Consider the following 21,337-nt stretch of genomic DNA (forward strand, 5'->3'; position numbering starts at 1 on the left):
TCCGTGCTGATACTCTGAATGAAAACTGGTATAAAAACTGGTCATCAGTTTCACAAAACCATACAGTCTTACTGAAAATGCATTTAAAGAGTTATACCTCTAGTAGACGCGCGGCTGTAATATTTGCGAGTTTCATAAATTTTGACTAATCAATGTCTGAGAAAAAAAAGAATGTGGGCCCTACTTTTTGAGTACAAAAATTGTTAGGCCCACCATTCTGCTTTACTTATTAGGCTTCTTCATCCTGTTTTGCAGGACCAAGATTTACTAAGATAATGGCTCTAATTGGAGATTACTAATGAATTACTCTAATTACTCTAATTGGAGATAGGCATAGTTTCATCACATACATCTATTTCTAATTTTTTTTTTTGAGATTCAGTAATTTAAGCCTGCTGTAAACATGCAACAAATAGTGAAGAGAGAGTATGGCTGACACGTCTTTATCTGATCGCAATTCCATCTCTCCCTATGGGGGACTGACGGGCAGTCACAACACCTCTTCAAGAGTTCAGTTGCCCCACAGCTTGACCCCGATTTACATCAGCTTGAAAATGACACAGCATGCCTTGAATTAAGGTCTATGCTGAGCTACTCTCGGAGCACTATGACAGCAACAAATGTCAATATCAGATGTCTGTAATGAGTACACGGATAGGTATGCCGGAGCTAACCAGAGCATGTGAAATAATGAATCTAAGAGAACGATCAATATCAAAAACAATGCAATGAATGTCTCCCTCATGATTTTAGCTACATAATAAGGCTTAATAACAATGGCCTAGAATAAATTATTAGCAAAACAAGCAATAGGTTAAATTACATTCGCCCTAATTGGTTCTATATATTGTGCTTAGTCAACATTTCAATCTCTTTGATCTGTAATATAGTTATGAATTGACTAGGTTGTTGAAGTAACTATTTACAAAGCATGTAAGAAACTTGCTCATCTTCAATTGTTTTTTACGAACTGAATTACAACTTTCCTTCTCACTTTTTGTTGCATTGTTGGCCTGAGCAATCTGGTTATTTGCAGCTTTGTAAAATCACGCAGACCTTCTGAATATTGTTAATACTGAATGCTGAAGAATTCTTAAAAAGCATACAGGGGTGTGCAGTTTCTCTCTTAGACAAAGAAAAAGGGCAGGAAATGTTCAGCAATATTGTTCCTGCTACTGAGAAGACACACGCATACACTTAATACACATAGGAAGAAGGGCAGTATGATCTTCTACCCTATTGTTCCCTGCTACTAAGACATAACCGGGCACTACTGTGAATATTGGGCTCCCCTTATGACGACTCGCACACACCTTTACAGTGCTAAAGCAATGTGAATGCCTGGTTATTGTTCTTTGCATTTGGTGCTTTCAATTCACAAGACAACAAAGCCGGGAACTGCTACTTACCTACACATTCCATTCAGACTCCATAATTTTTTTAGTCAAACTGAGCACTTTTGGGTTGAGCTTCTTTCGTTTGGCCTTGCTGCCATGGTCGGGATTGATTGAAAAAAATGCCCTATGTTATATACAAAGAAAAACAGCAAACACAATCTTCTTAAGGCAAACTGCTTAGAGGCACTGAAGACAAAAGAAACTTCTTATCAGTAGAATAATGTGTCATGATCACAAGAAGCCAACTCATGAAAAACTGAGCTTTAATAAGCTACAGGGTAGTGAAAAACTAATATAGGGGCATAATAATTCTTCAAGATTAAGATTATGGCATAAGCATTACACACACATGGAGGATGTTTTTCACTGATTTTGTATATTCTATTTTTCACTTTTCATTTTTTTATTTTATGCACCGATACTTACAGTCAGCAAACTTTTCATTCGGCGCAGTCTGACATCTTTGAATGCATTTTTTATTCATTAAACATTTCATTAAATTTTGAATAAATTAAATACTCTAAATTTTCTATTTAGCATTATCAAGCGTTGGCTTCTCATTCTGAAGACTGACACCTTTGGACCCCCTTCTCCCAAGTTTTTCATTTCTTTAAATTAGAACTTGTCATTCATTGCCTGTTACAATCATCAATCAGTCATCAATCAAGCTAGAATCTCAAATTACTGTGATATATTTTTTCACAATCTCTAGTTATTTCCAACACACAGTGGCGAAAACTGCAACTACTGCTAGGATGCCTATGTCTTTTTGGTCGAATGAGCTGTATAAGCTATCGCTTATTAATATGCAGATGTCCAAGCCAACTTCACAGGAAAACTGTACTAGTACATTATGAGAGAGTTTAAGTGCAGATCTTAGAAGTGAGACTTTGTTCTGTTTCATAACTCTTCCTTCTCCACTCCTAAGGACACACACCACTTCTTCTTTTATGGCCCTCCCAATGATCTAAAAAGTCTAGAATTAGGTTAAGAGTTTGAATGGAGGGGCAGGAAAACTTTGAAGTTCAATTCATTGCACACTAGCCGTATATTTTTCTTCAGTAAAAGTGCCATATTTGTTCATGTCTCAGAATGAATATTTACAGGCTGTAAATGCATGTATGCCGTCTTAGTGCTTCTTTGAAGTGTTAGAGGGCATTATTTTCAACAGAGAGCTGTAAGCAGATGTTTCCAAAAAAAGTTCCAAGGAAATCTAGTATATGTGTTGAGGCCATTGCAAGCACAGGATTGTTTTTTTTTTTTCAATTCCCCTGACAACCTAATTAAATATTAAATACCACTTACAACAATGTTAGCACATTTCTTCATGAAAAGGAAAAAACGAACCATTAAAAACCTAATTTAAGCACGTACCTTTGAAAGAATTCCAGAGTCGACTCTACTTTCTCAGCATAACAAATGTGGAACACAAAGTAAGTTGCAAACAGCATGCAGAATGCAGCTGTGAAATCTTCCGCCACACCAACCACATGCCTATCAATGAGGAGGAGGTACTCCTCTGGGTTCCATATGTCATCACCTAGGAGCAATAACAGCACTAATGAAATGATATCGCAATAGTTAAAGCAGTTATATATTTTTTTTGCATGTATAGTACAATAGGGGGGGGGGGGGGGTCCACAAAAATGAAGCTTATCTAATGAACGTCCACATATTGACTTAGCCTCTGTATGGCATGACGACGCAAGTGCAATAAAATGTTCCGAATGGCTGAAGTATTACCAGTTTGGATTTCAAAATTTTTCATGTTTCACATATACAGCCACCTAATGCTACAAAAACATCTTTTATACACTATTTTGAAATAAAAACCAAGCATCCAGGTCGGAAAAATTGTCCGATAAAAACTTCGCATATATGCACCAAGCAGTTAGCCATATACATACAAGCAGCTTGTTTGAAATACTGGCCCTGTGAGCTATAATGTTAAAAAATTCATGTAATTAAAATGCATGTAAATTAATGTTTCAGTGATGTTGCAGGTCATCGTTGTCATCAGCCTGACTAACCTCAATGCAGGTCGAAGGCCTCTCCTATGTTTCTCCAATTAACCTGGTCCTGTGCTAGCTGAATCTAACTGACCTTTGTGAACTTTTTCACCTCATCCGCCCACCTACCTTTTGCCGCCATTTCGATGCAAAGCTTTCCTTCTCTTGGAATCCAATTTGTTGCCACACCCTTTTCTATGCGCTTTCCTTGCTCGGAATCCAATTTGCTACCCTAAACGACCATCGGTCATCCTATCTATGCACTACATGCCTTGCCCATGCCCATTTCTTTTTAATTACCACTAGAATGTCATTAACTTGAAGTTATTTCTCTGGCCCACTCCGCATGCTTGCTATCTCAACATTACACCTACCATTCCTCATTCCACAGCCCTTTGCGTTGTCCTCAATTTAAGTAGAACCTTTTTTTGTCAGCCTCCATGTTTCAGTCCCATAGGCGAGAACAGGTAAGCTGCAACTGCTGTATACTTTCCTCTTGAGCAATACCTGTAAGTTGCTAGTCATAATTTGCAAACACTTGCCAAATGCGCTCCGTGCCAACCTTCTCCTAGTTATTTTCCTTTCATGTTCTGCATACGTGTTTACTACCTCTCCCAAGTAGACATATTTGCCTACCACTTCCAGTGTTTCGCTACCTATTGTGAACTGTTGCAGGCACCAAAGGTATGTTGCAGGTACCAAAATATATACCACAAAAGGGCAGATCTGATTCGATTTTGAAAAAATACATACCTGCTGCAATAATGCAAGGTGAAAGGGGCAAGTCTGGAAGTTTTTCAATGTCGGTCGAAGTTAAGTACACCTAAAAGAGAAGAAAACTTTTGAGTTTGCGCTTCACATATATACAAATACCACTGCATCGAAAGCGTTTATCAAGGAAAGTTAGCTAGGATGCTTCATGGCTTCAAGAAACCATATTTCAGCAAGTAATTAGAAAGCTTACGCTGCAGCAATTAAGGATATAAGACACTATTTAAAAGACCTTTGGTTCCCTGTAGGTGAACTTGAATAAACAACCAAGAATTTTGCATAAAATGAAGCAAACATGCATTCGGACATGTCACAATTCCAATTCAAAGTGCACAGTTGTTTATAGCCTTTTGTCACCTTCTTAGACACATACCTCTCTTCTTTGCACAAGGTGACTGACATCTTCTGCAAACCAGCAGGTGATCAGCTGGATTAATCCCAGGAGCTCCACATTTTTGTTTTGGTCTTGAGCTTGAAGCACTTTCCATGCCTCCATTATGGCTTTTTTTCTATGCCGTTCTTTATCAAAAAAATTCATGATGGTGCACTTTTTTTCTCTTAAGGAACGCTCAAGTGTTTCTTTCACGTCTATGCCTAGAATAAACTTAAAATGGCTTTCAATACCACGCACTGTGAACAAGTACGGCCATGTGCTCTTCAGGTTTGATATTGTCATGCCTGATTTGATGTCCTCTTGCTGCAGACAGTGTGTGGATTTCATCTTTTCGGCTACCTCTTCTCCGTAGGATGGATTGTCTCTGAACATATTCTGCATAGTAAGCTGCTCCCTCCTCATAACCTCACTATCGTTTGGTGGGGCAGAGGATGAAGCAAATGCTTTGCTTATGAAGCTTGATCTCTTTGCAGGGTTACCCTGGTCACCTTTCCTGTTTTGGGAGTCTTCCCTTCTCACATTTTCAGCACGTGCGACAAGCTGGTTCAGTAAGGAATCATAGCCAGTACCAATGAGTGCACCATCAAAACTATCTTTAAAAGATGCTGGATGGGACATCACTACTGCCTTTGCAATGATAGCAAGCTGCTTGCGTAATGGAGATGGGCACACTTTACGAACGCTGTCGATAATTATACGAACCATTTTTCTGCGGTCTTTAGGCGCTGGCCGCTTTCCCTCTTTCACAGCACTGAGTAGTGTTTTTGGCATCGTGTCCCAAGGTACGCTAAATGCCTCTGCCCAGTTTGGGTTAATTAATGCTCGGATACCACTGCATTCTTGCTCCAATGGTTCCTCTTGGCGTTTTGATGGTCCTGCAACAGGTTCAACTTGCGCATCTTTTCCTTTTTCCACCTCCTGGCTTTTTTGTGTGGCTCCCAGACCCTGGGAATCTGTGCATGAATTTAAGCTTGCGTTTTGGTAATTTTCATTACAAAAAAAAGAGAAAAAAACGCTCAATAGACTGCTACTTAAAATACTACATCGTGCACTTATAAAACAGCTGTACATTAGCTCAGGAGTCACGAAGAGAGTACATAAACGAAAATTCTACACAATGTGTGCCATTCCGTGCGAACGAAAATTTTACGAGTACTATAGTGGATAACAAATAACAAAGAGCAGCAAACTGATGTTTAAGCCCTTTTTTTTTTTTATAAAGGACGATGGCTTGACAGCCTGTAACAAGAAAATGATAAAAACGAAAAAAAAAAAACATTTACTGAAATATGTTGCAAAATATATTAAGGCAAAACACACTATGCCCCACGTGGTTTTCTTACCTCATCAGTTTCTTATTATTGCCCTATTTCTAAAAATAGGCTTGGTGCCACTCCTGTTTTAATTTTTTCTTCAACTTGCAGATTTATGAACTTCTGGCATAGTGTTCAATATACTTCAAAAACATCTGGCTTTCTGCATCAGAGAAGCTCCTGGGCTATTCGAGACAGTCCACGGCACTACAGAAATTATTTTGAGACCTGTGCTGCTTAACAAATTACTTTGCACATTTAGATGAGTCTTCAGTTGAAATTTCCATTCATGCTGTATCAAGAACTATTCTGTTAGACAAAAAAACTTACATTTGCTTGTGAAGTACGCAACCAGTTTCCGAGCTTGAATCGGCCTGAGGACACTTGTCAAATCCTGCTCATTGATGAGGCTCAAGTCATCACCACACTCCACACCGAGTTCCAAAAGTTTTTTCACGAGTGCTTGCAGTGTATCAGGAGGCAGGGTGGGTAGAGACTTCATTATTTCCATCTCAAGGCTCTCCATGCTTTTTGTGGATGTGATGCCTTGGCACGATGACAGTCTCACCGCTTAGTTCATAAACCGGTAAAGGGTAAAAATCAGCAATATTACAGACTTCCACGGCTATAAACAGGTTTCTATTACGCAGCCTGTACACATGCAGTCCTGGGCAAAAACATGCTTCGAAGAGCTTTACTACAAAAAATACTTTGATTTTGTGCTGAATGACAATAACAGTTATTTCACCAAAGCAGAGCTCATCCCTTATAAACAGTGCAACAAAATCATGAACATAGTACTCTGTACCCTTGCATACAACAGAATTGCTTGTCACACAGTTGGTGGGGTGAAAGTTGCTATTAAAGCACTCATGCAGCTCTGGAGCATAGTTCTGGGCACAAAACGGCACAGTCGAGGTAAAGAAGACATCTGACTTGAAAAATCCTTCAGAGTGCAAGAATGCCTGTAACAGCTGGTGCTTCTCTGCGACCGTTCTACAAACAGCCTTAAAATTCTTTGTTGATCACACACAGTTCTTAGAATAAGAATGCTTGCTTTCAAATCGGAGAGTCGACATATTTATTAATGGCCCAAAGTGCATCCTCAAGCTTGGGTAGTGAGTGATGAAATGGTGTTTTGGCTTTAAGGGCTCTGTAGAAAAAAGGCGAAGCCTGTCTGCCAAGTATTCTGCAGTTAAAATGGCCAAGTATGCTGCCTGCTCTCCAGAGACTACTGGTGCACACACAATGTCTACAATCGCTCTTAGATTGAGGTAAAAGCCCCAGACAACGTCTGTACTTTCAGTCTTGTGACCAATCATCAGAGGGAGAAGCCGAAGTAGCACCCAAGTTTTTACAGCCTCAGAGCTTAATCTTCTGCCCTGCACATTAACTTCAGGAGGTTTGCTAGAAGGATCTGATCCTTTGTAGTTAAAATTTATGATGCAATAATTCAAATGCTGATAAGTGAACCAGTGTAGTGTCTCAACAAAGAATTTAAGAAAAAGGGCTATATCATAACAGACCACACCTTCAAAGAGGTCATGACCAATGACCAATGCCTGGACTGCAGACATGAAAATATGCAAGCTTATTAAACACACTGCAGGATTTGACACCTTCAAATACTGTTCCTGCATTAACGGCTTGCGCAGCAGCGAAGTCATATTTGGAAGGTGCTCTTTTGTCAGCATGCATGTAGGGTTTTTCATGAAACTTTGAACGAGTTATAAGGCAGTACCGACAGAAGTGATGAGACGAGCTGAAGCTTTCTGTGAACCCACCAATGAAATGGGAACCTAGGTTATCTCCTAATATTGCTACAACAGTGCCCTTAACCAGCGTACTTTCAAAAGAAATTCCATCACTTTCTAGGAGCAAAAGGTCATTGATCAGTGGCTCAAAAACTTTCCTGTCCGGACAGCTACAGGTCAGACTCTGAGCACAGAAGTGCTAATTGAATGTGGTCACGGCTAGATCGATTGTGCTTTCTGAAATTTACAAGTGTAAAATAAACCCCAACCAACTATGCTTCTTCCGAGCAGAGCTAAGAGGATTAACAACCTCAAAGGAACCTTGGTACAACAGAAGCTGAAGCACTGGCTCATTTGATTGTAATGCACTGCTTCGAGAAGCTGGCGAATCAGTTATATCAGCCATTCAGTCTCCAATGGGTGGACACTCTGTGCTTGCAGGACATTCTGCAACCTCAGCATTGGCCAGAAGAGCAGCCAACGTCTCCAAAATGGGAACATATGCATGTGCCTGTCTCTTCTAAACCTGTCTCGACCAAACCTTACACATTTCGGTTCAACGTATGCATAGGCTTTCTTAAAGTAAGCCTTGCGTCTGTAGTCAGTGCTGAATAATACATTCAGCTCGCTAAAGGCATCATTGTTAATTCAGTTGTAATATCTTCACTAGATTTGTTTTTGAACAATGCCTACAACTTAGAAATAGTGTATTTCTTATTTAATTCATGAATTTGGCTTAACTTTTGGGCAATGCTTTGCACAGTGGTGACAGGAACAATGAGCTTTGACTCAAGCATGAGATAGAAAAGACCAAGAGAACTCTCAACGCAATTTTTCCACTCGTCATTTCTTTCTGTTGCCCTTGTCTGCAACTAGAGCTGCCTGGATCATCCACAGGATCATCTACTGTAACAAACTCTAAGCCAGAGGTAGAGTCAAGAGGAGAGGCACTCTAAGCCAGAGGTAGAGTCAAGAGGAGAGACAAGGTCAGAATTACTACAGTATATTTTCGAGTTAAATGGCTGGATAATGAAGATTTCACCTTAAACATGCTACTACAGTTGTTAACAGCGCATCTCACTGTAACTCCACAACTCATATGCCAACTTAAATGCTTCATAAGGTTATTTATTGAAGCAAAACTCTTAAGACAGCCCTCGACCTACATGTGAACACCAAATCGACAGCAGGAGGTAAAGAGCTCTCAACCGGGGCTCTTTCTTATGCTTCCTGAGGATGTGGCATCTGAGACTAGCGTAGGAAAGAAATTTATGACAGCAAAGAGAATTCACACAAGGAATTTTTTTAGAACACAAACTTTTGGCACCATAATGTAGAGCATAGTCCAGAGAGAGTCCCAGATTCAAATTCACATTTTCTGCATGCTAACATGACTGTATACTATCACTCTACAAATGTTCGTCCTGAAAGCTGCAAAAAATAATGGGACAGCATGCACAGCTGAAATATGGATTTCAAGTAACTCACTGATGATGCAGCAGACACAAAATTCAATGAATTCAATTATTGTTTTTTGCAGTTCAGGTTACTAGCCAACAAAATTTGATTCTGAAGAAGGCACCACTCATTGCAGCGTCTGAGGACTCCAGAAAACAAGCAAGCTCTCTGAAAAATAAATAACAATTGTTACTGCAACAAGAATGTGAAGGCCACTGGAAAATGTTCATCACAGTCTAGGTAACATATTAGCCTGAAGTGTACTGCCACACTTTACATGCAGCTCAAGCTACAGCCAGAATTACGCAGCAACACCTACAATATCTAGATATCGTGATAGCGCACAGAACAACAGATTGAGAGCACGTGTGGTGCCCAGAAGGGCAGGAATTATTAATGGGATTAAAGAGCGATGGGAAGAAAAGCGTATAACAAAAACAAAAATTCCCGATTAATTGGGCTCAGAATACAGAATACTGACACTCACGTTCACTTAATTTTTTTTTTTCGTGAGCACGAGCAAATAAGGATGCTTATGCAGTCTGCCCAACTACAGTGAAATGCAGAACGTTAAGAATTGTGGCACTCTTTTTATTTTTGCACCGCACTAGCCATGCTATTTTCGAAACTGAGAAAAAAACGAGATTGGACAGTAAATTATAACTGCAAATTATAACCTAGATTAGACAGTGAAGTGAGACGAATTTTACGCGATACCAGTAAGACCCCGCTCAATGGACACTTCCGAGACCGTACGCGCTACGCGCCTGCGCGGACAAGTGCACGCTCTCCCCCACTCCTTTATGGCGAAAGCCTTTAATGGCTCATACTGTCGTCGACAAAAGCTGTCTGCGCAAGCGGCGCACCAGATTGGTCGACAGAGAAGTGACGTCACCAGCCGCAAAATTCGAAGCGACCAACCAGAAGTATCATTTGTCTAGCGTTCCTGCCATCTGCCATCCCACACTTGAACGCGCGCCAAGGAACGCCGCGTGACAGGAGCAATAATGTACCGTCCAAACGCACACTTGTCGAAGCAATTTGGGTGATAGATACAGCGGCTTTCCTTTCCTGTAAACCAATTATGTAGCACTGCTACGAACGCCGATAAAAGGCAAACAATGAGAGGCAAATGTTAGGAGAGGAAGGGTAGGCTTTCTTCATTCTCTTAAGAGACATCTAAGAGACCCTCAATTTTTTTTCTTCGAGCTCCCCCTGCGTATTTTGTTTACGGCTCGAATACTTTTCAATTATCCCATGCAAAGTTTTTCGGTCGGGGCGAGAGGGTGAGCACTCCAGAACGATGGACAAGGAAGTGTATAAAACTTTCAGATGCGCAGCGGGTGGGGCCGCTGTACGCGCAGACGCGCCTGAGACGCGCTAGAGAGCCTACACGTTGTGCCGCGGGGCAATATGACGCGCGCGCGTGTGACTGAGAAGTGTTCATGAAGCCTCACCGAAACGTCGGCGGCCGTCCGCCAGCGTTGTCATCGAAAAATTACGAGCATGGCGCTGTTGGGCGGTATATATAGCATATACAGTAAATCTAGTATATCTGGCAGCTGACATGGCCGAGCACTAACTGTACGCAGGGTTGCCGGAATGTAAACTCGGGCCTTTCCTTTCATACGGGAGGGTGATATCAGAATCGGCCTGCCGGGGTCCTTGCATTCACTCTACCCCACGCAGGAACCTTAATAATTAAAGCGGGTAGCTTACGCTGTCGCGCCATACCCTTAAAGGCGGGACTATAATTGTCCTGATAATTTTTACAAATTGTTTCCGTACCTAAGCATTTAACAAATTAGGTAGTCTTCAGAGAAAATTAACAATTTGATGCAGAATATATTTCAGATAAGAGCTGGAAAATTGTTTCGGAAAATCAGTATTTAACGAGTTAGGTAATTATCAGATAAAAGTTCATAATTTGAAGAAAAACTTTCTGATGAGCTCAGGGAGACATCCAACCGTATGCAACATGCTTCGCTAAGCTACCAATCTTGATGAGTCTGTAATTGGTCTAAATCAAGTGGGACACCTCTAGACGTATCACATGCATATAAGGCATTCATGTGCCAACAGCCCAGGAGATCGATTCCGTCAGCGGTAGCCGCTTTTTGGTTGTGGAGAAAGCACAGCCATCAAAAAAAAAAAAAAAAAAAGCAGCAAACGTCTGCGACGCTAATAGATTTCACTAAAAAAGTCCATGTGCAGCGATGAAACGCTAACACAAACTAACAAAGAAGTTAGTCTTTGCATAATGAAGCAAAACAGACGTGCTAGTAAGAGCTCCCTAGATTTTAACAAACCAGCGCGTACGCTAAACTATAGCAAAAAGCGCTCGCACGTGAGAACACAAATTCAACTTACGCTCCAGCCTCACAACACGCTGTGAGTAACCTAACCAGAGTTGAACACAACGGAGCACTTAACGGTAATAAACAACTTTGTATAACTGGTACAGATTTAGTCTCACAAGCTCATCAAAGGTGACCAAGCTAGGATTTGCACAAACGTACTTGTAGGCTTAGGTAGTACACATCCATTTTGCTTTGGTACAACAAATTCAAATTCATCAACAGCACACTGTATCATTACAGCTGCCGCTGCGGGATTAAGTTTGAACAAAACAATGGGACGTAAATGTAATACATACCTGTATGAGATTCAAAAAAAGTGGAGTTCAAAGAGCCTTATCAGCCAAGGCGACAGCGGCCATAGAGATCGGTCGGGCTGCTTCTGCGCGCTTTGCGATGCTCTGCGCATGTCCTGCGCAGGCCAGATACCGAGATGGCAGAGAGAAATCACGTGCAGAGTTTCTGGCCCGGTGATAAGGAGAGGAGGCTATGAGGGAAGCGGAGAACGGCGCCGAGCGGCCGACGGCTGCGGCGAACGGATAGTGTTGCAGCGGTGCTGGTGGGCGGCGTAGGTTGTGACGCATTCCAACCGGCGATCTCGAGAAACAGTGAAACCTAAGACCGTGTATTTTACTTGGCGATTGCAGGTGTTTGCACAGCCCGAGGTAGACCAGCAAACTCGCTCCCATGGAACAAAGCGTTGGTTTTCCTTTCTCGCATGTAGGGATGGCAGAGGAAAATCACAAGTTCAGATATGTAAAAAAAAAAAGAGAGAGAGAGAACAACAAAAGTCGACGCCAGGCGCCGGCGCCATGGTGCCGGTTGTATGACCGTTACGGGATACGCATCACGCAGCTTTCCGTTCGTCGGTCACTTGAGGCGTAGGTAGTGGGGCATTCCACTACCGATCTCGAGTTACCGCGAAACTTAAGAGCGTGTATTTAATGTGGCGATTGCAGGTGTTTCCTGGGGTCGACCTACAAACGCGCTCGCATGGAGAGATCGCAGAGAAAAAGGAATGACTTCTGTAAAATAAAAAAAAAAAAACGAAAAGAACAAAAGGCGACGTGAAGCGCCGGCGCCGTGGTGCCGGTGGATGTCCGTCACTGGATATGCATGTCGGTCACTTGAGGCCCGAACGTCTGCTTCGCTGCATCATCATCAATATATAGCTGCTGAGCGCTTTCCCTATGCGCTCTCATTGCTTCTTCCCTCTAGCTTTCGTTTCTTTTCCCTTTTGCTCGATCTGGCACGTGTTAGCAAGCACCTTCTTTTAACGACGCGGCTGCATTTCGATGAAGGCTAAAGTATGCTAAGTTAAGCGCAGGTGGTCGAGATTTAACCGAAACCCTTCGCTCAACCCATCAGGTTAGGGATGTACATCGAAAGAGAGGAGTATCGCCGACCAAACAAATGAATGTACTGCAGTTCGGCTGCCACACTGCAGCCGTGTTCAACTACTCTGTCAACCCTCCTATGACGCGATAGCGTTCTCTTCCTTAGTTCCATCTTCATCACCTATCATTACGACGTGGTCCGAATGACCACAAATGGAGGGACAGACATAGTGCCGTTACCCATTGTCCATTGTACGTCCCTCCATTGTGTGAGTTACTCTATAACAATTCGTAGTCACTGCTCATTGCATATTTGAAGAAGCGCTAATGCTGGACTAAAAACACGCAGGCTATCACAATATGGACATATTGTGATACTTGTGGAGTAAATAAGGACCAGGAACCGCCCTGATTTATTGTTTGGCATATACATCAGCGTTTCTCGAAAGGTACGCGAGGTACCTCACGCGCGGTACCTCACCTCGACTGTTCTCGGTCTTAGGATTATGTCAAGGTGAATTTGAGGACCAACCAAACTATTCGTTAAGAGCTTAAAACTTTCAATCTTCGAATCACTAAGAGCTCCTGTACTCAGCTACCTTTTCCTCTTGTTTATTTTCCTACCACTGCACGTCCTTTAAAGCTATTTTTTTTATTTACCTTTTAATGGCCCCATAAATCTTTTCTTTCTTTTTAATCTGTAATATTACTATCGTTGACTATATGTACCTGATGTTTCCCATTTTGGTAGCAGTCCAAAAAGCCTCACGCTGAATTTGAGAGGGCCTGCCTCATTGCGAACGTCAATGCGGAGTGCACAACTAAGATTATTAGTTGTAGACATCTCTGGCGTTGTTCACCAGGTCTGCGGGTAGGCACGCACAGACTTGCATTACCATTTTCCGTTCGAGAAAACTTTATTATTATTATTATTATTATTATTATTATTATTATTATTATTATTATTATTATTATTATTATTATTATTATTATTATTATTATTATTATTATTATTATTGTTGTTGTTGTCATTGTTATCATTTGCGCCCCTGAAAGAAGCTTTGTATCCCCGCTGCGGTGGCTCAGTGGTTAGGGCGCTTAGTTGTGAAGTGTGCTGGTCGAATACCGGCCGCGGTGGTCGCTTTTTTGTGCAGCACTTCTCAAATAAGGTTTTGAGTTGGTTGCGTGGCAGTAACAGTGTCCGAACATTATGTCGCCACCCCAAAGGTGTCCGTTGCCGAAAAGTGCGAAAAGTTTCTATGTATACAGCTGCTGAGCCAGGCATCGCATTGTTGCGACTGAAGAAGGAAACGAAAATGTACGGGCCTGCTACCGGCTCTCTAGCTCAGCCGAACCCACTGCCCCGTGCAGGCCGAGTAGAAATTAAAGAGAGAAAGAAAGAAAAGAGAGGGAGAGAGAAATACGACCTTCGAAACAGCCGTCATCCGCCACCGAAATGGCGACGGCAATGACGCATTACAACAAGTACAACCACCGGTGGCAGGCGAGCTGCCGCGGCGGCCCCCCATTCCCATCCCCGAGGCGCCAGGAGCAACCACCCTTCCCCTCGCCCTATCCCCGCATCGCATTGCTGCCGAGCACGTGTGTAGTTCTAGTGAGATGCGCAAACTTCACCCGGACCTCCTCCTCCTCTGTACAGATTCCATTCTCCTTTTCCTTCCTAAAGCTAATGCGCATGCGCATGGTGCCGTTTACGGTTATAACACCGTATTTTCGTTTACGGTTACGACACCGTAATTTTTACGGCATTTCGAGCGTAAGAATAACGGTTATTTTTTACAGTGTACACAGGCACTCTTAACGCGTCACCAAGGCATTTTATTTCCCCCTCTCACTTGCTTCCATGTTTCATGTGACCCTTCTATGCTTTTGTTACTGGTCTCACAGTAAGGTATACGTAGTGCGTTGTGCCATCGAATACTTTACAGGTTATTTTCCAAAATTTGTGACGAGGTGAAAGTACGTATTTGGTCCTGTAATTTTTTTCGACTCATATATGATCTTAGCCATTTCATTAGGGTTTTATGTTGATTTTTATTTTAATTCAGGCGCGACGGAGCTAATGGTTGCAGGTATCTGCAGTAGTTTTTTGTTGTTGTCGTCTTTTATGAACAAACCGCAGTAGTGATTTTCAGATCAGTTCCGTTCACTGCACTCCATCATATTTGTGTGTATGTGCGTGCGTGCTGGCGCCAAAAAAAGAAAGAAAGAGCGCTCGTTCTGGCGTAAACATTTGCGCGAAAATGTTACCTGCATTTGCCGAACACCACAGACGAGTAACTTTTGGCGAGCTGAGTATTTCAAGTATATGGCATTAAATTATCAGCTCAGGAATGACCGCACCTTGCCGCGCCCTTGTCAATGCGCTTGCGCAGTAGGCGTCCGGTAAACCGTTATACGTCTGCGTCAGTATGCATGTCTCCGATGGGGGCTAAATCTGTGTACTATCAACACCTAGCCGCGTCCATATATGAACCACATGCCCGATAGAAAGATCTTGACCTTATTTTAATCATGTTTATAACGGGAATTATTTTGTATATGTATCAGAGCGCATCTATACTTCTCTACAGAATTGTCCTGAGCTTGTATCACCTTTCATAAGCAGGATAAAAAAAAATGAACAAAATCGCCAAGCAGCGGCACGGCATCGTGTGCGGAGAAACTGCGCTTATTCGGCCATATATACCGCACTGCTGGACGCATTTGTAACACAACGGCTCCGAGAGAGCACGTCGCTCTTCCGCGCGCCTTATTCCCATTGGTCATCTTTTTTGCGGCGGCCCCGAATAAGCGCTTTGTACGGTCCTCCTACATAAATGTATTGCTGCCTTCGGGCCACGTTCGTTAACCTCGTTATACGCCGTCGCTGAAGCGGCCTCGTGCAGCTCACGTACATCCCAGTAATATCTGTGTAAATATAGACGGCCATTCGAGTCCGGCGTAGCCAATAACGTTCTCAGTGAGCGAGGAGATGGCGATGCCACAGAGTAGGCAGAAACATGCAAAAATATAATTGGTAAGAAAAGAAGGAAAGAGGGAGCTCGCAGAGGGCAAGCTTTATATAAAAGAAGGAAAGTGACGAGGCTCGTTCTGTTTCGCTGCCCAGCAAAGCGGTAAAGGAAATGAGGAATTGAATGAAAGTCTCCGCGTCTCCAACCCGAGAAAAGAAGCTTTTGCGCGCTTTGTGTTTCTGGGGTCGGTATAAGTATTTTTTTTTTTTCGTCTCTGTTTTTCTTCTCTGTGTCTCTGATTTTGTGCACGACTGTCCTAGTGGCGCAGAATTCTCTTTTCTTCGAATGAATTATAAATGGTGGAGAAAAGGCCGAGCGCCCGCGCGTGCTTCCCATCATTGGACTCTTTATTCTCCGCCGTCTTCCTTCTGTGCACTTTGTATATCGTGCTTTCTTTGTTATCTGTGTGTTGTTTCAGTGCGTGAGTGCGTTTGTGTGCGGCTCTGCAAGGATGGAACGAACGAGTCGATTGAAACGAAGGATGAAAAGAAAGGGGGGGGGGGGGGGGGGGGGACGCCGCCCTCTTACCGTGCATACACTCTACGCCTTTCGTGCCCCCTGGACAGAGCACGTGAGCGTTTTTGTTATTTCGCTTCGCACGGGATTCTCTTTCTTCTCTCCTTTTTCGTCTAGTTCCCTTATGGCTGTCGTCGTGGTCTTTGTCGGCTGCCATCTTTGTTCGTTCCGGAAGGCGCGTTTCTTATGCTCGCGTTCGTTTTTTTTTTTCTTTCCTTTTCTTCTTCTTTTGCTTCCTTTTGCGCGGTTCGTCCGCTGCAGCACGCGCGTCACATCTTCCCCGAGCGTTCATTTCCCTGGCCGGCATTGATTGGGTTTTGCCGCTGCTCATCTGGCGGGCCGCGTTTCTTGTGCCCCGTTTCAATTTGTCCTTTGTGCTTCTTATTTCGGCGACCACTCTGTTCACTTCATTCCTCCGCGAGTTGCTTGCGCGCGACTGTCTCTCGTTCGGCGGTTTTTGCCGGCTATTTTTTGTATTTTATTTCTTTCCCTTTGTTTCTCCTCGTCCGTCGCTTCGATGGGTGCCGTCTTCTTTGTCGCCTCCTTCCTTTGCGCGGCTTACAAAAGTACTAGCGGAGTTTGTTTCGTTTGAAATGCGCACACGCTGCTCACAATGTCACGCATAGCAGGTATGCAAGAGAGCATCCTTCGAGGGGTTTCAGGAAAAGCTTCGCCCTATCATGCTTGTTCTGTATTGTATTTCTGTGCTAAACACAGAACAAAATACCCCCCCCCCCCCCCCCCCGCTCCCCCCTTTCGAACCAACGTGAAGAAAAATACGAAAGAAAAGTGTTCAAATGAACATCATGAGAAGTGATTCCTTGCGCGGATGTCTCATAAAATTTAGTTACAGCACAGCCGTCCATAGAAACTTTAGGCCGAAAGACACGACCACTTTCCCCAAATAAACTCCTTGTTTCAAAGTAGCCATCCACTCACGTGCTCACGCATGCGCTCAGCGCTCACAAAGGCCGTACAGGGTAACTGAACGCCTTGTTTGCGATCCCAGCTCGTAAACAGTGCGCAACCATTTCAAATCAACGGTATGTAAGCGTGACGAGCAGCAATATATAATTGTGTCACGAGATGCCTGCCTCCTTCTTCGGGCAAGTGCAAAAGGCGATAAATACCTTCCTCCTGGCTCGAAAGCCTAGTTAACTTTTTCCTCATTCACCTCTTAATTCATGAAAGAACAACACATGGCAGAGGAACGCAACTGCTTGCCCGGGCTTGTTGTATATATACTACATACACGTTCTCGGGACGCGAAAAGAAATCTGCCGCGTCTGGAAAGTGGAGGCTACGCGGAGCGCCCACCTCATTGTGCGACGTGAACCCGCGCTCGTATAATAAGCCGACACGGGGAGGGCGACGGAAGACGCGCGCAAAAGGATGTATGGCCTAAATAGAAACAAAGCCCTGTGTGCTCGCTTCTAAAATGATCCAGACCCGTGAGAGTGAAAAAGTTGAAGAGCGGAGAAGAAACAGGGCAGGCATACGCAGCCGGCGTCGCGACCTGTGCCGCTACCGTTGCTGCTGCGTACCGTGCCGGGCTCCGGAGTGACTCGGGAGCGCGCGCATCAGGACGTGGAGGCCCCGGGGAGTTTCATTTATTTCCGCTGTGGCTGAGCGACGATAAGATGGGCGCGGCGGCATTCGAGCCGAGAAATGTGCGGTGCCGCAGCAGGCGCTCGTTGTCTTTGCGCTGTATTCACCTGTGCGCTGCTACATGTATAGGCCAGGTACGCGGCGGCGAGAGGATGTGTATCGCTGGGCCGCATCTCTTAGCTCGGACGGGATCCTTTCATTCTTCTCCAGGTGTATTTCGAGGGTGATCCGTCCTGGCACGCGCCGCGGTCGCCTTTCGTTTCGTTATTGCTACGCGCCCGAGACCCGGGCCTCGTGCCCGAGACTACGTGTGTTGAGCGGCAGCGACAATGTGGCATCCGCGGTTGTTATACTGCTGGCATGTGCGCTCTCTTTACAAACGCGACCGCACGGTGTTGAAACCTTTCTGCGAAGTTTTCAAGTCTTTTTTTTGTTTTGTTTTTGTTGCACGGTAACTTAGTCGCGTTATATAAATAGAAAGGACCGCAGATAGAAGGTTACATATGGGCCCGAATATAATTTCTGATAGCGGGGCAAGGGGAACTTTGTGGGGAATAAATTATCCCGTGGAATTTCACACAGACAAAGGTTGTTGAAAGTAAGGCAGTATAGACGGACGTAGACACACCATTACAGGGTGCTTCCGGAGCTGTTTTTAAGGGATGTGCTCCCAACGCTCCCAATGTTTGCTGTCTGATACGGAGCAGGAGGATGGCCGTTGATATATGCGTTGTGTGACAAGCTTTAAATGTTTTGCGATACAACAGCTTGCAAGCAGTATAGTTGCATGGTTGCGGTCGCATAACCCTGAGCGCTGAAAAGTTGCAAGCAACACGGCATGCGCATTAATGAGCTAGTTTTAAGCGCGGTGAGTGTGGAAGACAACAAACAGCATAGGTAAGCATACCGGCAACCCATCTGCTTAACTTTCTTCCTTCGGTTATTACACCTTATTATCAAAGCTAAGCACTAGCGCAAAAACAAAAGAAAAGCAGTACAGAGGCAGCGCTCGGATTGCCTTTTTGGGTCTCAGTTTTATAATGCCGTACTCCATGAACTAGCTAGGGGAACGTCAAGCATTGCTGCTTATGTTAAGCTTCCCACTGAAATTGACTAATCAGTGTAAATTTACATGATTAAACAACACCACATGCCGTATTGAGCACAGAGATTTTTTACCATCCAGCGTTCACCAACGGAGTAAAACGCGACATCTCTTCCATGCGCCCCGTGGAGGTCGCGGATCGACTTGCATCTTCGTGCGTCCCAGCGGAAGGAAGACTTTTCTTTCCTCTCCCTGGCCTTGAAAATGGTCGGAGAGTGTTCCTGGAGCTCTTTTGTTGTTCCGCAACCATGCACTCAGGCAACCTGTTTATATCTCCCTCCCCTCAAGACTGCAGCATCCCCCCGAAACGCGCAGTTCTCATTCTTGCGATCTTCTTGCCGCGGGTATCTGCAGCCGCGCGATGAGCCACCCGATAGGGTGGAGCGGTGGTCGCGTCTCTCTTCCCCTCTTTACACGGTGTTTACAGTGCGAGCCCCAGACAGGACTTCTTTTGTTTCCCTCCTTTGCGGCCTTTGATTCCCCGCCGCTGATGCCACCATTTGGCGTGCACATGTGGCAGCTGCGACGTGGCCACCAGGGGGCAACACGTGGTGTAGGAGGAGTCGTCGACAAACCGACTCTCGGGAGTCGGAACCCGTAATCGGAAGTGGGTTTGTGAAACGGATGACGCTGAGTGCATGGATGGATGGATTGACTGGTTTGGCCGCGGCATTGTCTCATGATTGGAAAAGACAAAACCGGAGCCTCACTTAATCAGCGGCAAAAGACGAAAATGACGATACAGGAGGATAAACTGTTTATCGCTGCATCTCGCCCCACCTTTGCACCTTTTCTTAGCCCATATTTTTTTTTTCTTCTCTATCCGCATGGTCAGAACGCTATTTATCAGCGCGCCACGCGTTGATAAGCGAAAATGCAAATTCCCGCAAGTCGTAAACGCCGGCTAAAGACACTGCTGTAGAGAAGTTTGCCATCCTCCACCGTTTTAGAGGTTGCAGTTGCTGGTGAGGGCTGTGTCTGGTTGTGTTTCTTTGATGCACGCCGCGGTGAGCCGCATTTCCCTTCGGGTCTTCGGGAGTATTGACGCATCTTTAGTGGCATCTCTGTATGGTGAGCAAATTGAAAAAGAAACAGCTTTTTTTTTTTTACTTTTTTTTTTGTCGTTGCTGGGGAAAGGGTAAGGGTAAACTTCGCAGTCAGAGCTGAAAGTATATTTCTGCTTTGCTACCTGCCTCTATTGTAGCATGGGATGTTAGACGGCGCGGGTTTGTAAGGTGTAGTGTTCTTTTGGGCTTCTGCGAGTATGAGTGTAAGTAACCCATCGTAATATTTTGACGAGGTCTCTCTGACGATTTCGCTCTGCGTCAGTTAATAAGGTACGATTTCTGTACTTCGACAACCCGGCGCATGAAACGTCCGTCCTTTACCCGTGCCATCATTCCTTTGTGCGTGGAGCGATTAGGTATACATGACTTGAATCCAGGTAGTTCTTTACGCGGGCACCGTCCACGCTGAATAACCTTGCCTATCGAGCGCGCATACGTATCACTCAGAGCTTATGGACAATCCCAAGAGCCCCATAAAAGTCTACTCACTTCTCCTTTTTGGACAGAGTTCAGGCTCCCGGGAGCATTGAAATGATTACAATGGGTGAAGGCAAATGATTATCAAGACACCTCTCGTACACGCCTAGCTTGCAGAACGACGATACGACTTGCGGGGAATTTTCATTCTTCTCTGGCGCGCTCATAAATAGTGTTCTGACCGTGCGGAGAGGACTAACAGTTCTGCTGGCCGAATGTTGCCAGCGCATTATGCGCCGCGTTGACAAAGAGAAACAAATGCCCCCAGATCAGAGTATGCGACAAGCCGCCCGCTCCGTTAAACGAACGGCCATTCCGTTGAGGATAAGTATACGGAATGGTCGAGGCGAGTAGCTGCGAGAGTTCGTTTTCAAAAGAGGCTTGCTTACTCTGCACGCAGTCCTGTTTATCTGTGTCTGTGTGTGCGTGCAGGTGCTATCGGGCCGAACCAACCTTGTCTCGCTTCCCTTCGCCAGCTTTTACAGCGGTTCCCATCTAGAGCACCGCTTGACTCGCACGACGCAGGGTGTGCCCCCGTCTTTTGTTTCCTGGGAGTTAAAAATACGAGATCGATGTTTAGATTTCGCCTTTGCAAAAACAAGGAGACAAAATAAACTGTAGGCCGCATAAGCGGGGCAAAACAAAAGAAAGCTCCCTCGAACCACCGGTCTAGCGGGCCGCATGGACGCATATTTTGGATCGGGTCCTGTGTGTACACCCTCTGGTTCGGTCGTACGCG

General features: G+C 44.4%; 2 protein-coding genes across 6 annotated transcripts in view; one reads left to right on the plus strand and one right to left on the minus strand.

Annotated features, from left to right (window-relative positions):
- The window catches only part of Sox102F (transcription factor Sox102F), a 1,035,502-nt gene that overhangs the window by 789,267 nt on the left and 224,898 nt on the right, over positions 1-21,337 (plus strand). The gene's annotated exons all lie outside the window — the stretch shown is intronic.
- Positions 47-11,878, minus strand: LOC146190254 (uncharacterized). 2 transcript variants are annotated; one of them, XM_084600703.1, is made up of 7 exons: positions 11,753-11,878; positions 9,127-9,264; positions 6,215-6,454; positions 5,274-5,524; positions 4,160-4,229; positions 2,772-2,937; positions 47-1,521 (listed from the first exon to the last, which is right to left on the minus strand). In XM_084600703.1, the coding sequence occupies exons 3-7, from the start codon at positions 6,408-6,410 to the stop codon at positions 1,410-1,412; spliced, it is 795 nt and encodes a 264-aa protein (XP_084456829.1). In that variant the 5' UTR covers positions 6,411-6,454; positions 9,127-9,264; positions 11,753-11,878; the 3' UTR covers positions 47-1,409. The 2 variants fall into 2 exon arrangements, with proteins under 2 accessions (XP_084456829.1, XP_084456830.1); XM_084600704.1 differs by lacking the exons at positions 5,274-5,524; positions 6,215-6,454; positions 9,127-9,264; positions 11,753-11,878 and adding an exon at positions 4,551-5,147.

Source organism: Amblyomma maculatum, chromosome 4, assembly GCF_055883805.1.
Source record: "Amblyomma maculatum isolate TAMU_Amacu chromosome 4, ASM5588380v1, whole genome shotgun sequence".
In the NCBI taxonomy this organism is placed as follows: domain Eukaryota; kingdom Metazoa; phylum Arthropoda; class Arachnida; order Ixodida; family Ixodidae; genus Amblyomma; species Amblyomma maculatum.

Excerpts from the sequence above, each read along its gene's own strand:
- LOC146190254 (XM_084600703.1), bottom strand. The coding sequence starts at position 6,410 with ATGGAGAGCCTTGAGATGGAAATAATGAAGTCTCTACCCACCCTGCCT. Across the intron at positions 5,525-6,214 it reads TGCGTACTTCACAAGCAAAT|ATTCCCAGGGTCTGGGAGCC; the intron begins GTAAGTTTTTTT and ends ATTCATGCACAG. Across the intron at positions 2,938-4,159 it reads ACCTTGCATTATTGCAGCAG|GTGATGACATATGGAACCCA; the intron begins GTATGTATTTTT and ends TATTGCTCCTAG.